This window comes from Epinephelus fuscoguttatus, linkage group LG1 (assembly GCF_011397635.1).
Source record: "Epinephelus fuscoguttatus linkage group LG1, E.fuscoguttatus.final_Chr_v1".
Lineage (NCBI taxonomy): Eukaryota > Metazoa > Chordata > Actinopteri > Perciformes > Serranidae > Epinephelus > Epinephelus fuscoguttatus.
Genome location: NC_064752.1, coordinates 52,400,037 through 52,426,350, shown reverse-complemented (window position 1 = coordinate 52,426,350; position 26,314 = coordinate 52,400,037). Strand labels below are relative to the sequence as shown.

General features: G+C 41.4%; 2 protein-coding genes across 2 annotated transcripts in view; one reads left to right on the top strand and one right to left on the bottom strand.

Moving 5' to 3' along the window:
- The window catches only part of LOC125886092 (dihydropyridine-sensitive L-type skeletal muscle calcium channel subunit alpha-1-like), a 542,543-nt gene that overhangs the window by 258,917 nt on the left and 257,312 nt on the right, over positions 1–26,314 (top strand). The gene's annotated exons all lie outside the window — the stretch shown is intronic.
- Positions 10,159–11,420, bottom strand: LOC125887259 (putative nuclease HARBI1). Its single transcript, XM_049573944.1, has 4 exons — positions 10,988–11,420; positions 10,819–10,934; positions 10,618–10,729; positions 10,159–10,514 (listed from the first exon to the last, which is right to left on the bottom strand). The coding sequence occupies exons 1-4, from the start codon at positions 11,418–11,420 to the stop codon at positions 10,159–10,161; spliced, it is 1,017 nt and encodes a 338-aa protein (XP_049429901.1).

The window sequence follows — 26,314 nt, the reverse complement described above, 5'->3', positions numbered from 1 at the left end:
AAAATACTGGAATACAATACTGGCCTATATTCTGCTTGTTGACTGCCATCGGCATATCTACAAATAAGGTGAGAATCACAGATGACAGTGGCCGATGTTTTTCTGTTGTGTAACATACATTTTTCGCAGGCTAAACAGCAGAGCCTTAGACCATCAGCACACTGTCATCCTGAAGACAACAGGAAAGGTGTTTGGGATGAAAAGAGGACACCTTTGGAGCAAAAGGACACAGTATACTCACTATAGATGCGTGAGCAGGGGTGTCAATCTCATTTCAGTTGGGGGCTGCATACAGCCCACTTTGATTTGAAGAGTCTAGTCTAGTAGACTAGTAAAACTACCGCGTAATAATCTTATGAATAACAATACCTCCAAATTGTTTCCTTTCTTTTAGTGTAAAGAATTACAAACACAATTAATGAACAATCTATTCACAAAACCTGAGATGTCTTCAGAAAAATAACTGCTATTTCAACAGTGTGTCTCAGTTTTTCCACATTCCATCAGTCTATTGTTCACTTTTAGTCTACATGTCCATTACAATTTATAGATCACAGAGGATCTAAAAAGGCACAAAACATTAGTGCAAAAACATTCTGAAAACATTCACAATTAATGAACACAGCATTTACAAAACAGATAATGAACAGCCTGAGATCTGGCTCACTCATATGCTGTCATAATACTGTGTGACAACTTTGTTATGGCCTTGCATCATTTTGTTCAGAATATTCAAGTGCTCTGTAATATCCACCGTAAATGCAAGGTCCCGCAGCCATACAACATTCTTCAGCTCCGGCACTGGTTTTCCTTTTTGCTCCATAAATTGTCCAATTTCCTCTTGTAAATCAAAGACGCATCAGCACGGCTCCACAGCTTAACCATCGTACTTTGGTGTGGTACAGCAGGCTATGGGTAATGTGTTTTTCAGTAAGAAGGCTGTCAAACTGATGATGGTTCAGACCTCTGCCTTAGATGAAATTAATAATATAGTCAGCCACTTCAAAGACGTGATCCATTCTTAACGACTTGCAACACAATGCTTTCTGGTGCGAAATACAGTGAAAAGTCCAAAAACTGTGCTCTCCATTTGCAGCCTGCACTTTTCCTCTGAATTTTGTCACAACACCTGACTTTTTACCAATTCTTGATGTTGCGTCGTCGGTAGCCAGGCTGACAGTGCGGGCCCTGTCGACCCTGACCCTGTCCAGTGCTCCAACAAGAGAGTTAATTCATTCATTAGTAGTTAATCATCAGTAATTTGCTGTTGTGGTGTCTGTCATTGTCACCAACTTAAGAACTCCTTGGTGACAGTCAAACTCTCATCACCACCACGAATGAATATGGCCAGTTGAATAACATCGGTAATGTTCGTGGTCTCATCAACTGCAACCGAGAATGCAGGAAATGACTTAACCTTGTCCTTAATTTGACTGTCAAAATCTCCAGCAAGATCGGAAATCCTTTCTGCTACTAAATTTCTTGTCAGACTGATGTTGGTAAAGGCCTGGCACTTGTCGGGGCACACAATTTCTGCCGCCTTCAGCATGCATGTCTTCACAAACTTGCACTCGGAGTACGGCTTTGATGCTGATGCTATTTCATTTGCAATAAAGTAGCTAGCTTTAACAGCTGCATCACTGATCTCTCGGCTACAACTAAAAACAGACTGCTGTTTCCTCAAACCTGCCAGCAGTTCATTTATCTTCTCTGTTCTCAGTTGTCCTTGCAAGTTCTTGTATTTCTTGCTATGATTAGTCTGATAGTGTCATCAAATATCATATTCCTTTAGCACTGAAAGGTGCTGCAAACACACCAAGCACACTGGCTTCCCATTTACCTGTGTGAATAAATACAAACTGATCCATTTTTCTTGGAAAATCCAAGACTCTCTGTCCAGTTTTCTCCTCTTTGATGAAGACATTTTTCACCAGCCGCTCCTGCATGTAATATCTGTAAGCACTTGACTGTGTTGTCACGTGACTCACAGATATCCAGCTTAGGGCTTCCTACTTTTATTAGGACAGTGGGACCCCTAGTGGACAAATACAAGAACAGCAGTGCATTTTATTGAAAAAAACAAGGAATCTATGTCCTCTATAATTTTCACACTTTTCAAAGTCATCCTGAGGGCCGGATTGGACCCTTCAGCGAGCCGGTTCTGGCCCGCGGGCCGTATGTTTGACACCGCTGCATTGCAGGATGCACCCTATTTTGTACCTGATAATGCTACATCATGAACAACAAATCTGTATTGAAATTGTTGGGAGGACTGCCGGTTAAAATTAGCTGTTATCAGCACTGCCAGAAGGGTAGGGATTTTGAAGATGTGAGTAAGTAAGTATTCTTACCTATGAGTAGAGACTAGAGTCAGAACTGCAAGAGTTGATAGGCATACATGTGTGTATTTAAATGACTTTTTAGCACACCTACAAATCTACCCACATCCATTTTTTAACTGTTTGCCATTCTGTGCAACAGAATTTTTAACCATATGTGACATGGCTCCCTCTCACAAGAAGAAAACGTGTGATCTGGATAATTACTGGACATTACTAGAATATTTACATAAAATAACAGATACAAAAGAATAAATATATTTTATTCCATTCTTTGCCATCAATACAACAGCACCATCATAACATATCGTTACACGTGTTTTGTTTACTGTTCCCGCCACTATTTGACTATCAGACTATTTGTTCATCCTGTGCCATCCAGAAGGTGTTGTCTGTCTGCCTGATTCCATGTGAGCATAAGACCATCACTTTTTGTTATAGCTTACTATTATGAAATTAAATTACAAAACATTACTGAAAACCTGTTCATATTCTGCATGAAAATTAGGGATGTCCCAATACAATCTCAAAGATCGGGATGGGGACCAATCAAGGTAATTTTTTTAACTGATCAGGATCACCTTTATTTAACTATATCGAGAATGTGATCCTTTATTTTTGTAAGCTGGTGTTTTCTTTCTTTTTTTTTTAACTCGTAAAGCTTTCATGCGCAATAATGCTATGAGTGCAGCCGTCTTTGACTCCCCAGCTCTCGGCTGCTCCTCTACTCTCTCTCTCTCAGCAGGGGCTGTGCACCACCTGTGGCGCAACACTACACACCATCCACAAAACAAAATATAGAATGAGAGTTATGAGCACTGGTTTTATTTCAGTTAGTGTGAGAAACTGCTTGTTTATCATCTATGGCACCTGGTGTTTCACTGTCCTGCTCTGGGCAGAGACAGACAGTGAAGAGTGAATGACAGCCACAGTCACCACACCACTGTAATAAAGCACTGAAAAATACTGTGTTAAAGGGACAGAGAAATTCCCTCCAGACAGTGACAAGACCAAAAAGATTAAAGAAACGTTTGTTAAATTATACTTTAGGTTGTAAAAACAATACAAACGAAAAACATTAAGGAATGGGTTGGATGGAGGGACCTTTTTTGAAGCCCATCACTCATCCAACTGGCTCCCCATAGTTCAACACTGCTGCACTTCAGCACTCTGTTGACAGTTCATTTCTAGACATTAAAACACACAGACTATGACTAGAAAAAAAAACCTTCCAAGGGAAATCAATCATTATTTTTAAAGATTTTCATGGAAAAGTAGGTGAAAAGTGTGTTTTGTGGTCAGTCATAATTGTGACCAGTGGGATAATGTGTTGTATCTGCCATTTATTGACCAAATGAACATAATCTCCATTGCAGTCATCAAAATACCCCAGCTCAGTTATTAAAACATTTAAAACTGTCACTGGCAGTCCCCAGCATTGCCATTAGAATACTTTATCACATTCTACAGTGACTACTTTACATATTAAAAAGCTTTTACATTGACATATGACGTGCTAGGTATCCTTCTCCATCTGTTATTGACATTCCAGGACGTGCTACCAACACTGGGACATCAACTAAAGCATGTGGTTGGGTTTAGGCAACAAAAACATGTGGTTAGGTTTCGCACACTCGGCTCCCAGGTGAAAGTCCGGGGTTCATTGGACCCATCCACCTCCCCTCCTCCCCACCCTATACAGACTTTCCTACTCCTTATATTACATCGTTACCAGCAGCGTTTCAGCCTGACTGTATCTAGCAGCATGTCATACTGCCCTGATAGGTGCCATCCAGCCATCCAGAGGCATGTCATAACAATGCCAAAGGTTATGTCCAGCTGCGTTACATACTGCCGCGAAAGGTGGCTTTTGGTGTCAAAGTGTCAGACGCCAAAATCACTGACAAAGCGGGGTATTCAACAACTTCAGCTTAAGGTTAATGTGTACCAGAAAACCTCTGTCTGATTTTTATGTTAACCATTTGTCTGGGAGCTTTGATGTAGCAAAAAGGTTCATCACAGCATGCACATCCAAATACAGATAAAGCTGGTGCTGGACACAAAGGTGAATCCAAAAATTACATGAAGAGGCCGCACACCAGATATAGCTCCAATAGCTGTTTAATAGATAACCACTAATGTGGGCTACACACCTTTCATCAGACAAAGTCTGGTAGGAGAAACACCTCTATATATACACATGTCAAAGGGGTCACCTGACAAGTCATGTGATAACATTGTGAGATATACAACATAAACATCTACAAGACACAAAGTAGGTAGCAAGACCTAAAATAGTATTTACATCATGTGTCAGGGATATGACACGTCTAAACATCAGGTAAGAAACGTCATGACATGTAATATCAAGAAGAAAAGTTCATTTAAAAGACGATATAGCAATCACATATGCTAAACCGCATGGGCACTTGAGCGCATAGATGACATTTTTGGTGTTACATGTGATCACTCCCCTGATATCGTAAAATTTACCTGTACGTGGATGATTGAAGGTACTGGTTTTGTTTGTGAAATTACACTGGGTGCAGTGGCCACATCTGTAATTCCCAGCAGGAACAGACTGTAAAAAATGGGGTGGAGTTCGGGGAGGAAGATGAGCTCTCACCAACAGGCTCCTGAGGTTTGGTGCTCTCTTATAAACGATCAATCAATCAATCAATCAATCAATTAATTTTATTTATAAAGCCCAAAATAACAAATCACAATTTGCCTCACAGGGCTTTACAGCATACAGATAAGCAGATAAGGAAAAACTCCCCCAAAAAAACCCTTTAAGGTGGGAAAAAAACGATAGAAACCTCAGGAAGAGCAACTGAGGAGGGATCCCTCTTTCAGGACGGACCATAGACTGTATAAAAATAATGGATGTAGTCACCGTGACGTCACCCATCCGTTTCTGAGGAGCGGGTTTGAAGCTCAAAATACTCAGCTATGGACGTTGCCATCTTGGCAGTGCCTGACTGCACCCAACTCCCAGACAATCAAAAATGGGCAAAGAGGCGGGCCGAAGGAAGCCTGGTTGCTTAAACATGCCCAGCTCGCTCTGCGCTGCTAAGTTAGCTAAGGCTAACAAGCTAGGCTAAGAAGCTACGAGGCTAACAAGCTACGCTACTTTGGCTAGCCCTGTGGTGTTGGCTGCTCCAGCTTGGTGCCAGCTCCCTCACGAAACTTGAGGTAAGTTGAGTTTAGCTGAAACTAACGTTATACATCAAACCTTGAAACAATGATTCAGCTGTTATTGAGATTACGCAATCTTAAAAATGCTTCAACGTTTTTAAATATATAACACTAGTTATTTATTACACTCATTTTACTTTCATATGCACAGTGTGGAGCATTGGTGACAGCTATGTCCGGCGTGGTGTCCAGAGAGTTGCAGAGACCTTAGGAAGCACCCTCAGCATGCCGGGCGTCCGTGTCTGCTGGTTTGGCTGGGGTGGAGAGGCCTTTTCTCCTTCTTTTCTCACTCCCTGCGAGGAAGAGCGGCACCAGATGTCCTCATCATCCACTGTGGCGGCAATGACATAGAAAAGGTCAGCAGTGTCAAGCTGGTCAGCATGATGAAGGAGGACCTGCACCAGCTTCACCTCCAGCATCCTGGCATTAAGATAATATTTTCTTCATTGGCCCAAAGGTGCAGGTGGGAGGCTGGTGGCAATCCAGCAAAGATTGACAAGGCCAGGAAATGTGTTAACAGTGTTATGGCTACATTTGTTCCTAGTTTAAACGGTGCCATAATTGAGCACCCTCACATCAGACACATTCATCTCACATCTAGGAGAAATTATATGTTTTTAAATAAATTAGTTAATTGTCTTAAAGACCATCTCCAAACGCAGTGAACTGCTTACAGTTGGCAGTGTCACTGCTTTTGAATTTGGCCTTTAGGACACATTTTGTTAGGCCTGAACATAGCCCAGGCTGTCATGGCTAATGTTAAGTTTTTAATATTCATCTATAACTTGTTTAAAATTTCAATAAATTCTATTTACATTTGCACTCCTTTTGTCTTTGTTACTGACTGAATGTTGTATTTCACAATAAAATCTGACTGTCAATTGAAAGGGCAAACAAGTCATACACTACAGATAAAACATAAAGCATTAATGTTTAACATTGTCATTGACAAATAATTAAGCAGTCCATTTCTGTGTGAGCCTGATTATTTTAACTTTGTACTTGAAGATAACTAAGCACCTTACACCCAGCAGCAGAGCCTGAGAAGATTTTGGAGAGTAACCTTTGTTTGCTGCTCTGTTAGAAGTCTAGTTTCAACACAAAAGAATGTGACTGGATAAAAGGGCTCAAAGTGAAAAACAAAGAATTAGCTGGACACAATAGTTTTGAAGCCCCCAAGGAGGTATCACTTGTTCACTATGTTGCCAACTCTGAGAGGGTCTTCCTCAGGCAAAGGTATTGTGACATTTTATAGTGAGGCAAACAGAAACATAACCAGCCAATTGTGTGTCACGTTTTTTTGGCCTCACTATATAAGCCTCAATACCAAGCAATACCCACAGAACCGTCTCATATGTCACGTCACAAATAAATAATACCTCCAATAGGACTTAAAACTATTCAGTGTGCAGATATTTCCTTGTTTTTCACAAAAGAAGAGTTTCTCAGTGAAATTTCTTCATTTGTCTTAAAGAATTGTTAAAACAAAACCAGAAAAAAAGCCCACTCACCACCAAAATGATCTTATTGCTGAGTAAGTGGCTGTCATTCATAAAATAGTTTTGTGTTTAAGTTCTGTAGATATTTGACTTTATATTTGAATGTGATTTTAAATTTAACAGTATACTACCAAGACAACTGGAGTATGAATGTACAGTATGCAGTTCATCCACATTAAAATAATTGCTGCTATCACAAAGGAAACTGAACTGTTCTCAAAGCTCACTGCCACTGTGGTATCATGCTATGTTCGGCTGTCTCATTATAAGAATAATTTTTTTCCATTGGTACTTCACAGACTGTGTGTGAGGAAAAAGGTAGTAATTCTCATTATGATAAAGGGTCTTTGCATAAAAGGCACTAAAAAGTCGCTAAATACATGTCATGTTCCTTGATTGATAAAATCTTCATTTGGCCTTTTGCATCAGGGGAACACTAAACTGCACTGGTGTGTCAGTAATTTCACCTTATCAGTAATAGTACAGAGCAAACTGTGCCCTAATTGAGTACTTAGTAATGTATGACAATTTGTAATTTATGTAATGCATTTAAATGTATTATGGACAATAATTCATCATTTTAAACTAATAAGTTTCTTGACTCTTTGTGAGGTACTGTATGAAAAAAGGTGTCTTTATCCTGGAGTCAGTGCTGAAGTGATGACTCAAAGTGTTCACTGCACAGATGGGAAGTCTTGTTTGGAGTCCAGTTCTGTCTCCTCGTGTTGAGTGTCCACTGGTCCAGTCTGTCTGGGTCACCTAGAGGAAAACTTTACACAGACAAATAGATATTAAAAGTAATATATGTGTTAGCTACCTACTTCACAGACACCTTTACATGCAAACAATACAACTTAAATTACTTCAATGTTCAACAGATCATAATCAATTTATTTTAGCAAAACAAAAAGATGGTGGCCATCACAGTCCTCATATTCTGTCTGTGCATTATCTGTTGTTGTGTAACTACAGGCCTATATCATACACTAATCTTAATATTTTATATGTGACAGTCAAATGTCACATTAGTTTTTTTTTAATTACATTACACACCTTGTTGTAATTTCACACAGTTCGCCACTTTTTAATTTACATACACAAGTATAGTCTGAATGTTACGTTAACGTTACACTGCTCATATGACAACGTTAACATTTCATCACGTTAGCTAACTAACGTGGTGGACCTTTATTTTCAAACCTCACACAGCCTCAGCCTTTTGTTCAAAATATTCTCTCCCTAAATGCCTAAATCCTAACACTTCTCTGTCAGGCTCTGACTTAGATGCATCCCCGGACTGGCCTCTTGCTCGAAGGCTAACCGTTAGCTGGCCGGTTAGCTAGTTAACGAGCTAAGCTTGTGTTGTATCGTATTGGCTGTGGCTCTGTAACTTGATGTGGATGTTGCTCCTGTGATACAGGTCGCACTTGAAAATGAGACCTCTGGTATCAACGTGATTTTACATGTCCTAAATAAAGGCTTAATAATACAATAATAATAAGCTGACAAGCTAGATGGTGACCACAGACACCGATACACGCTGCTGACAAGCTAGGTGGTGACTGTGGTGACCGCAGACACCGATACCTGCTAATTAGTGCTAACATATAAACATGAATAAAATAATACTAGAATTTCCGACTTTCACTTAATGAAAAACCTGGAGCACAGACTTCTTGGACGGTCTGTTGGTATAATTAATCGAACAGCAAGCCATATTACTCCAATATTTGCCTGAAAAAATATCCAAAAGGCAACAAACATGGCTGGGAGGACAAGTTCAATGCCTTGAACATGGGCACGAATTGGCTGAGATGAGGCCGAGCAGATGGCCGAGTCTGAGCTCAGCTCCGCACAGCGGAGCCAGCGGCTAGTTAGCCACCCTTGATGGTGCCACCTGTCACTCAAAGTGACCACGCCCTTAATTATGCACAATTTCAAACCTTAAACCTTTAATACCAGTGGAAGCGCAACCAAATAAGATAGAGCAATAATTCTTTTTGCATTTAAAACCGGAGGAGTTACTCTAACTTACCATGCATTCATCATGTCCCAGAGTACTGTTTCCTTGCACTGACAGGTTTGTAGAAAAACAGTTAAAAGCGCTAAGAACAAAAACATAAACCTGATCGCGGGTATTCACAGCACTTCCTATGTTGGACTAAACGTCATCACGTTGTGAGCGTGAACTGTCACGTTATTTTCTTATGTGTCTTTCTTGCGACACTACCCGCGGCAACAAGAAGTGACATCATTTCCCGGGAAATTCCTCTCTTTCTTCCGCGGTAAATATTTCTCTCAGCTTGCTGTCACACACTCGGGGCCTGTTTCACAAAACCAGGATAAGGGATTAAGCCGGGATATCTTGGTTATCCTGGATCAACTTATCCTTGATCCAGTTTCACAAAAGCAGGATAGGGGGAAGTGGGATATGTTTTGACATAAGTTACCATGGAGATTTATTCTGTGGAGCTAGCCTGCTCCAGACCAGGCTAAATTCCAGGATTTATTTAATCTCATCCCTTATCTCAGTTAGCAGCTACCACAAATGGAAACTAATATTTATTCCACTTCACACTACACATTCTTATCACATTCAACGAGACCCACTGTCATTATTTAAACATTTGTGATCATTAATTGCAGTCATTTTAGATAAATGATTTTAGTAGAAAATTTAGTTAGACTATCTCTCTCATATATATATATATATATATATATACACTGTAAATAAATGATTAAAAAAATACACACCATACAGTAACATGATGACATGATGTTCCTTTATTGAGTAGGATAAATCAAAGCAAGTAATCCATCAGTTCCTTTCAAAAGTGACGTCACACAGTGCTCTACAAGATAGAAAGCACTGAATCAAAGCATATTATTCATCACAAGAATAAATACACATTCTCAAAGGTCTGTATATAAAACACCCTGCATGTCTGCACACTGGAATAAATGCAGGACAAATCCATACTTAACAAATGAACAAATGTCAGGCCTGTATACACACAGTACACAGCACAATAAGCCAAATTAATATAAAATAACACAAATTCCTCTGCTATTGCAGGCCATATTCAACTTAAATGTGCAGAATGCATTTTAACTGAAATAATTCAACCGTATTGGTCCCTGATCAGCCGACCACTGTCGTCATCCGGGAAGATGGCCGGATTGTCCCAGTCCACATCTGATGGCACTCTGGGGGCCCTCTCCTTCCTCAGGCAGGCCACATTGTGGAGGACAGCACAGGCCACAGTAATATCGCATGCTCTGTCTGGACTGACCCTCAGATGGTGCAGACACTGGAAGCGTGCCTTCAGGAGGCCAAAGGTCATCTCGATCCGAGCCCTTGTCCTGGCATGGGCATCGTTATATGCCTGCTGTGCTTCCTGAGGGTCTGCGTAGGGTGTGAGGCAAAAAGGCTCGCAGGCATAGCCTCTGTCCCCCAGCAGCACACCAGAGAATTCACCTGTGAATACAAAATGTCATCATCACAGCCTTATCAATAGAGGGACATTCTTGACATAGCCTTGATTTTAAAAGTGGTTATTAATTGAGGTCATGTGGCTCACCTTGTGACAGGCGCCGATAGACTGCAGAGGACTGAAAGATTCGTGAGTCATGGACTGAGCCAGGCCACTTTGCCACAACATTGCTGATCAGGTAGTCAGCATTGCAGACCATCTGAAATTATAAGATGTAGACTATTAAACCATTCAATGCACATCACAAGCAATGTACAATGTTCATTAATGTCATAAAGTCATGTTCACCTGAACATTAATGCTGTGAAAGGATTTCCTGTTCACAAAATCTGCCTCATGGGCACCTGAGGGGGATTTTATTCTGATATGGGTGCAGTCAAGTGCACCAATGACATTGGGGAAACCTGCAACACAAAGCAATAAGTATCCTACTATGACTTAACACTTGTACTCTTACCTGCAATCCTATAAAAATCCTCTTTGATGTCACTGAGTCTTCTGTGTCCAGGGAAGGAGATGAAGACACCTGATAGTGATTTGAGGGCTAGACAGACACTACGCACCACACGGCAAATTGTGGCCTTGGCCAGGTTTTCAGCATCCCCCACTGAGTACAGGAAGCCCCCACTTGCAAAGAAGCGCAAGGCCACACACACCATTTGCTCAACACTCAGCGCATGGCTCCGTGCTGTGTGGTGTTGGATCCTGGGACCCAGCAGTCTGCACAGATATCGGATGCCATCTGCAGAAAACCTATATCTTTCGTGTAGGTGGTCATCAGGGAAGGCCAATGGGTTTGCCCTGTCCCTGAAGACCCTCTCCTGCCTGAAGGCTCTCCTGAGCACAAGAGCTTCTTCATCCACAACCTCTTGCAGGAATGGACACGCCATTGTTTGAGCAGGAAGGAACACACCATTTTGGGCCTTCATATAGGCTATTGGATCGCTAGATTTAATGAGGAACACCTTTGCACTCTCACAAGCTACAAATGGTTATCTAATTATCAGGATACCTATTGCCTTAAAGAATAGATAATTGATTAAAATGCTCCTGTTTGACCTTCACACTGCTCAACTTCTGCCATAAAGTGTTTTGATATCTGGGAAATAGCATTTCAGGTACATTATGTGCATTTCTTTTTGTCTTAATACAGCCAGTCTTTGGTGTGTGACTTCTAACCAATCAAAGCACTTGGGGCTACCATAGAGATGACACTAGGCATTATGTCAGACTGTGGAATACAATCTGCAATCCCACCTAACTGTGCACAAATTAAACAAGCAAACACCACAGAAGGTCTTTTGATCTTTTATTTAAGATTCTTCTTCTTGAAGCTGGGTGAGGAAAGGAGAATAATAATTAATAGATTGTCTGTGTTACAGTCAGCATACAGTGTACACTGAAGGTGAAACTCACCTCCCGCTCAAGTTTTTATTTCAAGGTTCAGTTTCCTCAGTTTCCTCCTTTTAATTTCGGACTCCACGGAGAGGTCTGCCATCTGTCTTCTTTTGTATTCAATGTCCAGATCGGCCAGTTGTATTTGCCATTTCAGATGTGTGGCATACAGCTGCCTGATAGCTTGTGAGTTCTGTAAACACATAATAATCAGCACAGCAGGAATTTTGCATGATGGGAATGTACTTCCATAAATACTCACTATGTTGCAAGGCTGGCTTTCATCCTGTGGAGCATCTGGGTCCTGTTACAGAAATGACATTTTGTGTGGGCTCCAGATGATGATGACTTCTCACCATTGTAGACTGAATGAGTACTTTCATTTGACATGATACCTCAAACCTTCTTGAATCAAGAGACACAGTCTCCTCATCGACTTCATCTGCTGCTCCTGCTGCTCCACTGGTGCCTTCACCTATCACATTTAAAAGGGATTCATATTAAAGCAAGCAGATGAGACATGCCAGGCTTACAGTATGACTTTGATGGAGGACTCACTGGATCATCATCCTCTGGTATTGGTGACGCCACTGTTGGAGGCTCCAACAGTGAGATGGTGTTTCCAGATACTGCAAGGTAAAACAGAGTCAGATAGTCCAAATGGATTCAATATGAATGGTTGGTTATGTCCCATGTAAAGATGGAAGAATGTACCTTTAATGAAGAGGGAGGCATCTTCCTGGGAGGGATTTATATTTGAGTCTGTCCCCCCAGGGATCCCCTCTAACACAGGCCTGCCTCTGTTAAGTTCCAGGGCTCTGTCCTCTGCAGGGGTGAGGTCAGCTGGTGGTGACCCACCACCCGTGCCTTGCTTGTGGGTTTTTTTTTTAACAGCTATAAGTACAGACAATATGTGAGTAGGCACCCTCTGGGTACAATGTACGCACGTGCATAGTATTTGTCAGGTCACTTACCATTCTGCAGGATGTTCTTATATTTGATCTTGACTTGTTGCCAAGTTCGTTTGGGCCCAGTCATGTTTAATCTAAGAATAATAAATTAATTAAGACAAAATAAATAACACACACACACACATAGATAGTGAATGAAATAACTGAGGAGCAAATATGTAGTTGCATTTACATAATTTCACATCTACAGTCCATTTCACTCGCAGTTTCATAATCAGAGTATAACTACGTTTTTGGGAATGTTAATTAACTATTTGGATTGTAATTGTGATGGATTCAGCAGAGTAGTGAGTGTGTGTTTGTGCAATACATACGCATTCAGGCGGTCTGCAATACTTTGCCATGCTTTCTCTCTTTGTTTGATGGCGGTGGCAGTGTTTCCTTTCTTTTTAATTTGTTCTTTTACCTCTTCGTAGGCCTCCATAATTATGTCCTGCTCCGATGGGGAGAAGTATGCTGCACGTGATGCCATGGTGAATCAGTGAATCTGTGATCAATTACAGGGTCTATTTAAGGAGCCATGTGCTGCAACTTATCCAGGATTAGTTTCACCTGGCTTGATGAATCCGTGTCTACTTATCCTGGCTTGGCGTTTGTGGAACCAATTAAGCCTGAACTCTGTTGTTTTGGATTGGTTGAGCCAGGCTTACTTACTTATCCTGGATGTCTGAATCCTACTTTTGTGAAACGGACCCTCGCTCTCGCTCTCGTTTTGTATTTTACTCTTTCACAACAACACTTAGACACACACACACACACACACACACACACACACCAGACACTCACCACACACTTGCACACATATATTTATGGAACCACAACAACCCGGACGCACGAAACGGCTTTTCTCCTGGTGCGAAGCTTTCGAGCTAATTACAGCGTCGGATGAAGATTCAGTCCACTCATCTGGTCCGGATTCTGCCGACAGTGGAGATGACGCCAACCTCATCCAAGGGAGAGATCCCCCCTATGACATGTATGTATATATTCATGAAATATTGTTTGTTTTTGAGTTAGAGTAAAGTAAAGAAAATATATATGTAACACAACTGAAAGCATTTTTCACTAAATACACACCATTATTGTATTACTCTCATGCTGAACACATCTAACACACTGTGTAACATCTGTATGCAGAGTTGACGATGATGATGAGGAGGAGGAAGTGGGGGTCTCCTCGCCCTGCACCCCGGAGGGAGGCAGAGGGGGAGGAAGGAGTCAGTCTCCAGCAAACAGAGGCTCCAGGTCAGAGACACTCCCTGGTGATGCAGCTGGCTGGAGAACCGAAAAAGGAGCCACATCCCCTACCACATTTTCTGCCCAAAAGGAGGCCAGGTGTACAGCCACCTCTATCACAGTATGTGGACAATCCCTCTCCATCTGAGCTGTTCAGGATGTACTTTCATCAAAACACTGTGTGCCAACACCAATAAAAATGTAGCAAAAAATATTGCTCATCGTGGACAGGAACTGTCACAAGACCTATCACAGCTCCCCTGGTGCTATTGAAAAGTAATGTTTGACTTTGAACTTGGAACTTTAGTTGTTCTATTGTAAGTAGTTTATTTTGATGTACATATTGTATTTTTGCTAATTGTGCACAATGTGCATTTAACTTTCGTTTTTGTCACATTTCATAAAAATGAGTGTATCTCAAAAATTAAGTTATGAAAACACTCAAAATAAATTTTCTGTGGTTTGAAAGGATTTTGTGCAACTTTTTTACATTTACAATTTTGAGGGATACAGCCATGATATTTCAAAATGTGTGTACAATCAAAAACTATTTTCATTTTTTTAGTGGTTTATTGCACTTTTTAGCAATTTCTGGGATTTAAGGGTTGTATTGATGTATAGCATATTAAAATACTCCAAAAATGGCCCTACAGCAGGTAAAATTGTAAAGATATGTTCTGGTGGACTTGCTCTGTGGTAGGTCACAAAGGGTTAATAACATTTAAACGGACGAGATAGAAAAAAAGAGAGAGAAGGAGAGGAGGTACCTGTTGTATTATAGGAGGTCCACGGGCAGACTAGGCCTAAGTAAGCCTAACTAGGGGCTGGTACAAGGCAAACCTGAGCCGGCCCTAACTATAAGCTTTATCAAAGAGGAAAGTCTTAAGTCTAGTCTTGAACAGGGAGACGGTGTCTGCCTCCCGGACCGCAACAGGAAGATGATTCCACAGGAGAGGAGACTGATGGCTGAAGGCTCTGGCTCCTGATCTACTTTTGGAGACGATGCAGGGTGCTGTAGTTAAACTTTTGAAAGAAGAATCAGACTCAATAATGTACCAGTGTTTTTGAATGATAGATTGGAAATCTCTGCCCAGAGGTGAATATTGGATAACACAGTTGATTATGGACTCAGATGTTCTGGGTCTGGTGTTGCTTAAACATTCAGATTGTATTATGCTGTTGAATCATGTACGCGCCTCCGCAACCCATTCCTGTTTGTATTGTCTTTGTAGAAAACATTTTTCCAGGTCTGCAGCCTAGACATGGAAGTCCACATCAGAGCTGAAAATGCGACGAATGCAGCTGAACTGGGAAATAGGCAAACTCCTCTTCAATGGAATGGGATGGAATGATTGGTCATGAAGTATAGAGTTTCTGTCAGTGCTTTTGCGGAATAAATCAGTGCCTAGTCTCTGTAAACAAGTAAGTCTAAAAAGTTAATTTTATGTTTGTTGTATTCCATGGTGAATTTCAAATGGGGACTGTTGGTGTTGACATAATTATGGAATTCCTTCAGCTGGGTCTCAGAGCCCGTCCAGATAAAGAAAATATCATGAATATACCTCCTCCTGTTGGAAATGAGGGGTAGATGCGGGTTGCGAAGATGATTCAGAATGGTGTCCTTTTCAAAAAGTCCACAGTACAAGGAAGCAAAACTCGGGGCCATTTTGGCTCCCATGCTTGTGCCTGAGACCTGAAGATAAAAGTCAGAGCCACAAAGAAAGAAGTTAGATGTAAGAACAGTTTGTATGAGATCCACAATACAGGCAGTGCTGGGAGTACAACTGGGCCATTTGTTTAGGAAAAATTCTGCCGCCTGTAGTCCACCATCAAAGGGTACATTTGTATACAGTGACTGAATGTCCATGGTCACTAAGAGGCAATTATCATCTGTTAACTGAATAGATTGAATCATCTTAGTAAACTCCACAGAGTCTTTAACATAGGATGGAAGAGAGATGACCAAAGCTGATATGTTCTCTGTTAAGGACCCAATAGCTGCCGCGATAGGCCAACCCGGGGGTACATTAGTGAAAGGTTTATGGATTTTAGGGAGAGTGTACAGAACTGGAGTTATGGGAAAATCAACTGCCATGAAACTGTGTTCTTGTGTGGTAATTTCTCCCGTGTCCAGAAGAGAACCTAATTTCTCTCTGATGTGCTGTATAAATTCTTGTGTGGGGTTGTGGTCCAATTTTTTATAGAAGGTGGTGTTGGTCAACTGTCTCTGAATTTCTCCATCATATGCAGCACGGTCCATGATAACGATAGCTCCTCCTTTGTCGGCACTTTGGATAACTACTGTGTTGTCTTTTTGTAGGGCTTTCAGTTCCATCCTCTGCTCCCTAGCTAAATTATTGGCCACCTTATATTCCCCCTTCTTGCCCAGCAGAAGAGAGACATCCCTCTCAACCAGTCTGCAATATGTGTCAATAGATGCATTTCTTTTCTGAGGAGGAATGAAGGTGCTTTTACCTCTGAACGGATTCCTGGGTCCAGCAGGGAGTCTGGAGTTCATATCAACCTCATGTTCTGCCACCTCAAGTGAGTTACATCGATTCTCAGTACCTGCAAACCCAGCAGTGGAGGGATAAGATGGAGGCTTAGCATGGCTACTGAATAACTCTCTGAGCCACAAAGTCTGAAAAAACTTGTTAAAGTCTACCATTATATCAAAATCACGGCATTGTGTGGTGGGAGCAAAAGAAAGTCCTTTACATAAGGCGGTCAAACAAGTGTTGGATAATGTTTTGCTGGACAAGTTTATCACATTTTTGTACCTGTTTAGTTTCTGTGTCTGCCGGGTCCGATATGGCTCTCTGTCGGGAGGTGCTCTTCCCCCGCCTGCAATTTTTTCTTCTACTGCGTGGTGGTAGGAGATTGTTTCTTCTCCCATGTTCTAAAAAAGATTCACTCTTTTGGGAGAAGGCGCTGGATTCCGAGTCATACTCCAGGTCGCTGGTCAGCTGCAGGGTGTCTTTATGCGCTGAGTTACTTGCCCGTGCATTTCTGTTCACCGCCCTGGATCCACGTTTTTTCCACAGGGATGGGTTTTTCCACTGGTAAATTCTACCGCTGTTGCAGTCAGCAGCATCTCTCTCTCTTGGAAGCAGTGATTTCTTTGACCAGTTCATTTTTGTGGTGTTCATACTCATCGAGGAGCTGTTTGAGTTTTACGGGGTCTGTAGACTCGTCCTGTAGTTGTTGTTGTATTTGTGTTATCTCCTCGCACACTCTCGCGAGGTTGGCCAATACTTCCTGGATGGTGAGAGCCATCAGGTCAAAGGAGCATTTATTCAGTACTTCACTCCAGCGATCACAGGATGCATCATTGTCTTTTCCTAGATAGGGCCCTTATTGATCCTGAGACCCTGTGGGATCCTTTTTGCCTGCATGTAATCACTGCGTGTCACAGCATGCAGGAACAAACGTGTCTCTCTTTCTTGTAATCTCATCATACTTCTGGTAGAAACCCCCGCTTGTTCACTGACATTACCAGTGGCACTGAAGAGTGAGTCTTGTAAGATGATACGTGAGTAGGCTTCTGAGGAGAATTCAAACGTGGCAGAAGCATTCGGTTCCATGATCTTCAGGTAGGTTGTGTTGATAGGTGGCACAGTTGTAGATACTCTTTATCAGGAATCACAAGGGGAGTGCTGTGCTTGTAAAAATTTATGCAAAAAGGTTCATCAAAGCACACACATCCAAATACAGGTAAAGCTGGGTGCTGGACACAAAGATGAATCCAAAAATTACATGAAGAGGCCACACACCAGATATAGCTTCAATAGCTGTTTAATAGATAACCACTAATGTGAGGTTTCAGGCTACACGCCCTTCATCAGACAAAGACTGGTAGGGGACACACCTCTATATATGGGGCATTCTACCGATTTTGTGCAAAGTGCTGTCCCTTAACAAAAAAACAACAAAAATGATATAATTGAGTATTTAGACATAGATATTTACAAAGATTATGTTATGACCTATTTAAACCCAGGACATTAAATGAAAAAGTGATAAGCTAAATATCTACAAAATCACCATTTATAGGGTACTTTCTATTGGGAAGTAGCTGTCCCCAACCCTGACCTCTAAAATTCAATTCATGTAAATAACACTTAAAACATTTTTCATATTTTTTTCAAAAGTGTAATTTAAAACAAGAAGAAGTTGAAAGATTTAGATGTATTGTGGGATTAATTTTTAAATTAAGAAACTATGCTAAAAAAAAATAGTGTCCCTTGTTTTCATGTCACTACTGAAACACAAGAGTTTTAATGCACTGGTTGAGTCTGGTTTTTAGCCACACCCCTGAATTTCTGAAAAGGGGGGTTGTACTGCACCCCCGTCCGAGATGGCTGCATGGTAAGTCGCTGACTCCCATAATTTTTTAAATAAATTTCTTCCAAAGTCTGAAAATCAGTGTGTAACTTTTAAAACTGTCACTACCGAACACATGTTCTCTTCAATTATGTAAAAATTTGGGGGGTTTATGCAAAATATTATGTTTTTCTGTGTGAACAACTCTTCAAACATGTCCTTGTTAGCCATGTGATTGCTAGCATTCTTTAGTGATCCTGAAAAATAGCTAGGAATGTCACTACCGAAACAGTCACTACCGAAACCTATGGTAAAGTTTCGGTAGTGACATGATCATTTCGGTACTGACAAAATGGAATGGTCAGTAGTTAAAACCCATAATTTTGTGGTCCAAAGTCTTGCTCTTTTCTGCTCTACTGTGCTCTACTCTACTCTGCTTTACTCTATACTCTACTCTTCTTTACTCTACTCTGCTCTACTCTGCTCTGTTCTGCTCTACTCTACTCTACTCTGCTCTACTATACTCTACTATACTTTGCTCTACTCTGCTTTACTCTATTCTGCTCTACTCTGCTCGGTTCTACTCTGCTCTACTTTGTTCTACTTTACTTTTCTCTACTCTGCTCTACCGTACTATACTAAACTCTACTCTGCTCTGTTCTACTCTGCTCTACTTTGCACTACTCTGCTCTGCTCTACTTTACTCTGCTCTACTCTGCTCTACTATACTCTTCTCTACTATACTCTGTTCTGCTCTACTCTGGTCTACTCTACTATATTCTGCTCTACTTTGCTCTACTCTACTGCACTCTATACTCTGTTCTACTGTGCTCTACTTTGCTCTACTCTGCTCTGCTCTACCATAGGAAGATTCAATACATGCTTTTTATAAAATGTCACACACTTTTAATGATGATTCACGTAGAGAAACTATAAATGTGGTATTAAACTCATGATCAACTTCTCTACCTTTCCCTTGACTCACTGTAATATGTGAATAAATCTTATACTTCCCCATTCTGTGATATACCCCTTCACTCTTCTGTATCCCAACCTCGACAACATCCTTCAGAGACAATTGTCGTATCATCACGACAGGTCTGTTCCCTGTGAATGACATTCGGGCAAGTGCACCCACAAAAGGATGTGTCTGCAAGACAAAGTGAAACATCACAAAACAGCGGGATGGTATCCCTCTGGGACATTTTAATGGTACAGCCACATTCTGGAATAACTGATTTGTTGACTGCGGCATTACTGAACATGCATAACAGAAATTTGATGTCATTTTTCTCACTTTCCTTGTCATAAACTGATACCACAAATTAGAAACACTTGGATTATCTGCATGAAATGACAAATCAAATGTTTCATAAAGTAAATCCTCATCATTTTCCTTAAACGTCAATATACCTACAGCATTATCAGTACCTTGTCCTCCTACATCATCACCATCATCCTGTACAACTGGAATAAAAGTATCCACTCCAGAAATCCAATACGGGGCACACACACCTTGCCATCTCTCAGGAATGTATGTGTACACATTCAGACCACATACCCAAATCAGTGTTTCCCATTAATTAACGAAACTATGGCGGCCCGCCATAGTTTAATTTGACCCGCCATAGTTTCTAAATAAAAGATTTAGGCTGCCGAAAGTATTGACTTCTCATGATATAAATAATATCTCGAACGCCGTAGGATTTTGTGCCGATGTGCTCAGGCTGTCAGATCCAGCGCTTGACAGTGGGGGTGTTTCACTCCACTAAAAATACGTGTGTGTGAACTGTAAAAAATATTCAGGGGCACATGTGCGCATAAAATAAAATCAGCCGAAGCAGCCTATATTTTTGTCAATAAAAAAATATGATAATCTAACCGCAAATGTTGGAGGAACTCCAGCCGCCTTCCCTCTTCCCTGTGTGACACAGTTATGGGCGGTTTTCCAAGCCACTGTCGGCACAATCAATCTAAGTCCCACTGTTGGCTGGGTAGAAATAAGTCAAAGGGCTCTAGTTTCCCGGCGCAGCGCAGGGTGGCGCAGGGTGGCGAACCCCGCGCAGAGCTAGTTTCGAGCAGCGCAACTCGAGGTGCGCTCAGTTTGGTAGTTTGGCAGACCGAGATGCGCTGAGATGGGTGTGGTGGCGCAGCAGGGGGAGGAGTCAACAGATCAAGCTTGGCGCAGTGACAGTTTCGTGCCAAAAGGCTTCGCCGAAGGTGCGCTAAAAGCTCGCCATCTGAAACCAGGTCTACTGTCAGCGCAGGGGGAGCACAGCCGGTGTAAGCCGAAGTTTGGCTGACCGGCGGACAGTGCGCACACGTCACCAAAACCTCACAGGCAGGTTTCCAGAATATCAGGCACATTAACAATGCAATAAATAGCCACAAAACCACTATTCAATGCAACTATCTGCAATCTGCAGATAAATGTATAAATGTATCTCTATACCGACTGTCCCATCACATCTGATTTGATTAAACAGCTGCAAACTAGTGAGTTCACATCCCTCTCAGCCACAAACAGCCACAGCATTAGATAGGGAGTATATATTCAGCATCTGCCATCTTAGAAAAGTCAAAAGAAAAGAGACAGAGTGAAACTGCGAGAGAGAAAGAGAGAGCGCGCGCACGAGAGAAACGCAACATTGATTTACAATTGTGGTGACCTCCTCCCAGGCCACCTTTGCATCATCAGCCCGTGGAGGTCTGCTCGCAGTTCCGTATATTCGGACACTGCGAGCAGACCTCCCAGACCAAAACATAAGTTTCCTCCTGGGAGAAGTTTGGTCGTCTGACGCTGCTGCTCTCTTCTGCCATGGCGAATTGAGTAAACTCTCATTACGCCTTCATGCGGCACATTTAAGGGCGAGGAGAGGGGCTCATTTGATTGGTGTGATGTGTGTAAAACCCACTCCATGCCTTCTTTCTTCCCTCTTTCCGACTTGCGCAGGTAGGAGGGACGGAGGTGGGACAGATGAGTAGCTGCGCCAGCGTGCACGTTGTGCCAAACTTGCAAAATCCACCTGGCCACACCCAGTTGGCGAAGCACAGGTGCGCTGCGCCCCCGCCTCACCCAGTCTGCGAAACTAGAGCCCAAAGTGTGGAGAAGAGGGACCGGGAAAAGCGGCGGACCTCCGGGGAAGCCTGCTCCGTTCTCCCCGCAGTTAGGGACCGTTCGCCACAGTACTGCTGCTGGGCAGGGTGGAAATAAGTCCTGCAGAGTTTCAGAGGACCTGGAGAATGTTTTAGCATAGTAATAACATTATATAAAATAATCATATTACAAAGATAATATAAGATTTAATAACATTAAAGACAAAATTAAATTGCAATACTTTTTCAAAACTTGATGATTTTACCTTTCTGTACATTTTGTATACAAATCCCCCCCCCCCCCCCAATGGTTTCCCAAAATCCTGTGGGAAACACTGCAAATAATATATTCTGTCACCGGAATGGCCAGATCAGAGTCCACATACACCATCTTCGGACAGTCTATGGTCATTCCTAAATTGTGAACTTTAGCCCCTCCTAAGGGTTGACTGCAAATCCCTGGTGGGTGTTTGTCTACCGCTGTTACACGTGGTTGCTCCGGATCCAATAACACCTCTACATCTCTTTGGACAAGAAATTTAGGAGTCATTTTCTTCCATAACTCATTACAAAACTCTGGCACTGGAACTTCTGGTCCCTTCAATGTTCTGGGAATTAGCTCAATTTCTTCACTCACCGGAGAATCATATTCTGCTGTCAGACGCACTACATCTGACTCAAAAGTAGTGAAATTAATCAAGTTAATATAGAAGGTTTTAGTACCAGTTGTTCGTAAAGGCATAAGCATGCACTGTACTTCAGCTTCAGTTAAGGGCACATGCTCTATTCTACCAATAGTGAGAGATTGATCTACATGTTGCTTCATGCGGTTCGTTTCTCCCCGTCCGGGTACATGCTTTTCTGACCTCACATTCACATCCTTGCATGCCTTCATCACAGTGGTGTTCGGAAAAATAACATCATCAGCAACATATGCAGCCTGTAAAAAGTCTTGATCTTGTTCTTGATTCTGGGTTTCATTCAGTGGTGGCATAGCAGTCATAAATCTTGATGTCTTCACTTCAGAATTCATTTCTGTCATAGCTTGGGTGTACATCGTCACCCAACACAAACCTCCACTTATCGTCAGGACAAAAAGAATACCATACGTAATGAAGGAGAGGTTCAATTTCGCCTCCTCCCCACTGTAAAAAAAGATTTGTTGACTCAACTTGACTTAGTCAAGTCATCTTGTTGCTTTGACTAAGTTAAGTTAGGTAAACTTAAAAGTGCCAAGTTCATTACACTTAAATAAATTAGTTAATACAATATGCAGTTTGTTGACTTAACTCTCTGAGTTCAGTTATGTCAATGTAATGTGTAAAGTTTATCACACTTAAATAAATTAGTTGATGCAACATGCAGTTTGTTCACTCAACTTCCTGTGTCAAATAATTTGAATTAGAAAACATTAGTTAAGAGAACTGAAAAGATGTTGGTTGAACTCATTTTATCAGGTTTTTATAAATGTGAATCAAGTTGGCTCAACATGAAATACTTAATTCTTTCAACTTACATTACCAAGTTACTTAAGTTTACACAAGTTGACAGACTCTAAAACTTACCAGGACAAACAAACAATACTTACGAAGCTACTATAAATCTACATGAGAACTGACCAAGTCCAACCTAAATATTAACACATAAAAAAAGTAGCTGAAAAGACATTTCAGTCAAGAATTTTATTCATGTAAAGTGTATTTCAACTTCAACCCATTCACTCACAAGTGTTCAGTGTTGCTAAAATCAGTGTGTAGACAAAACAAAAGCCTTCAGGCCCTCTCACACACCCTCCTTTAATGAAAAAAAAAAAAAAAAAAAAAAGATTCTAAGTGACTTGTTCAACAGACTCCAGTCGGGGGAGTGAGTGTTGAGGGTTGCTGCAGTAAAATGCAACCAAACATAGAAAAAATGCCTTTCTAACTGAGAAACTTGGTTAAATGTCAGTCAGAACATGGAAAAAAGTAATTCAAACATTACTCAAATGTCCACTCTGTTCAACATAAATGCAGTGTCTCACAGACACATTTCCAGAGAATAGAGTAATAGAGATCAGTCAGAATATGAAAACATTTTTTCCCCTCTTACATAGTGCAATGGACAAATGACAAAAAAATAGGATTCTTTGGGACAAATACAGAGACATCTTACATGCCCGTCACTCTAACTGACCAATTTGTTCTTCAGTATGTGGACTCTTGCAGTGCAGGATTCCAACCCAATTCCCATGAACAGGCGCTGAATCACCTCAAAGGTGTATTTTAAGTCTTTTGGATAGTCAAGGTTCAGCATGTACAGCAGTCCCATCAGGTTCACAAAAGCGTTGGGTACCTCACGCAGGTGACGCATGACAATCTTTTCCTCGATCATGGTAGCAACATCGTTGTAGGAAACTGGAAGGGGTTCCTTTACATCTTCAGCTACGAAAAGGATTCCAATCACCATTCTCCTGATGGTATCTTCTTCAGAATCCGTTGGCTTTATGCAAAAACAAAGAAAAAATAACAACAAAGGTGTCTGTGCTTTAGAGATGCATTGCCATTTAGTGCATACACACAGGATGCAGGAAAAAAACAAGTGTAACCCATGGTTCTATTTCAGGAAGCAGGTTTAAAAACTTTGAGCCTAACCCTGAGCTCTGAGTTGATTAACCCTGAGATAGGAAACTCTGAGTTTTTGGTTCCAGAACAGTTGATCAGAGTCAGTTCCATCAACTCCAAGTGTTTTCACTCTGATTAATCCTGTGCATGGTGAATTTAAAAAAGCCATCATCAATGGAGGTCATATACTACAATTCAGCACACCAACAGGTCAATAAAAGACAGAGCTAGGGTTGGGTTGGTATGAGAAAAAAACAACGGTCCGGTTTTTGTGAAAAACTGTATCAACTTGGCAATACCAAATTTTCGCCACTTGGGGGCACAATTGACTCATTTAAAATAAAAAAACGACCTTAGGACAACAGAATGACAGTAACACGTTGTTTCTTTTATTCCTTACAAATAAAATTTGCAGCTTACTCAATCAGTGCAAACAAGGGTTGCCTCCTTCGTCTGGCTCAAAGCCAAAGTGTTGCCATAGTGGCGCATTCTTTGATTTCTTCGAGACTAAATTGTCTGCCATTATCGACTCCCCAGGCTACAGTAGAGGCCTCGGCGCAGGCGCACTCGCACCCCCTAGCTCAGTCCCATGACACGTCACATACCTGTATGCCGCCACGGCTCGGCTGTCCAGGTAGTTTTGGGCAGTCATGACGCCAAGAAGAGGACATTATTGGAGCCGGACTTCTCCGTCACCGGTAAGCCTTATCTTGCACCGCGAAGCACTATCGCCGCTGTTTTTGACAGGAATACATTCCTGTCTCTGTCTCTGACCCCCGTTCAACTGACAACCGACGGGATTCGCCTTACGTTTCTGCTGCTGGTTGAAGTTTGTACTCACACAGCGTGCTGAATGATTTATTTTGCGCACACCAAACTATTTTTAGTCGTAAATGCGAGTGCAGTGACGGACAGAGTAACATATCGCCACATTGCCAACATTTTACTCCGTCCGTCACCACACGCTGTTTGATTGCGTTATCAAAACACGCTGCTATTATTCGGCCTTGCTTTTCACTTATTCCACAGAATACCGAATGCGTGTTTTTTTGCAGTATTCGACCGAATATATTCGGTTACCGAATATTCGGTGCATCCCTAGTATTACCTACAGTAGATGCCGGTTGACACACCCCCAGTTTAGAGAAGAAGACAGGACAAAAAGCATGGAAGCTGAGCAATGTATTGCTGTGGACAGGGTCAGCAGCAAAACGTACTTAAGCCACTTTAAAAAAAAAAATAAATAAAAAAAAAAAGGAAAAGGGAAACTGCTGTTATATAAGCCAAATATCGCTCTCTCTCCCTTAACCAGACTCCAGTAGCAAAATCAGTAATTTTACCTCGCAGAACACTGGAGTTACTGGTTTACCAATCTGTTGGTTTGTTTTTGTTATTGTGTGACGATATAACCTTTTAAAACACCAAAGTCACACAATAAGGTGTTGGGGATTAAAATATGCTTTTGACACAAGAATTATGCTTCGATTTTCCGTCCTTATGCTTCCTTTGATACGGACTGAATCAATGAGAAAATAAAACAGCATGTCTGGCTCTGAGGAGTCAGAGAGAAACTCAGGGTTTGTCAAAGGTTAGGTTCACAGAGTCAGTTACCATGGTAACTGTTACCATGGTAACTGACTCAGAGTTTAAATTATCTCTCTTTCTGGAACTAAAAACCCAGAGTTTCTCTCAACAAACTTAGAATTTTCACTAAACCCACTTTCTGTAATACACCCCTGCTCATTGTGAACTAGTTTTCTTTGGATTATCTTGGATGAAATTACACCATTTACCTCACACATTTTCATGAATGCAGAGGGATTCTCCCTCATGTACAATGGTAGGCCCTTCAGTGCTGCTGCCCTCTTCCTTTGGTTCGATGCCTGCCAAAACACATGATATATAAATACAGTTGCTATTGAAATTATATAACCTCAGTCCACAAGACATTCTGGTGACTTTAACAAAATTGAATGAAAATATACAATCTAAAGCCTCAGTAGATAGTAGGCAGGGCTTGACTTTTTTCCCAAGTAGCACATGTGCTCCTAAGTTGAAAAAGTTAGGAGCGCACAAAGAACTTTAGGGGCACAATGTAAATTCAATCAATCCATCAAGTAATGTGTTTTCCATAATAAACGTGATGCAAATAGACATTTACAA

Coding starts and splice junctions, on each gene's coding strand:
- LOC125887259 (XM_049573944.1), bottom strand. CDS start 11,420: ATGGCGTGTCCATTCCTGCAAGAGGTTGTGGATGAAGAAGCTCTTGTG. Junction 10,935..10,987: donor GGATTTTTATAGGATTGCAG/GTAAGAGTACAA, acceptor TTTGTGTTGCAG/GTTTCCCCAATGTCATTGGT. Junction 10,515..10,617: donor CTATCGGCGCCTGTCACAAG/GTGAGCCACATG, acceptor TTGTATTCACAG/GTGAATTCTCTGGTGTGCTG.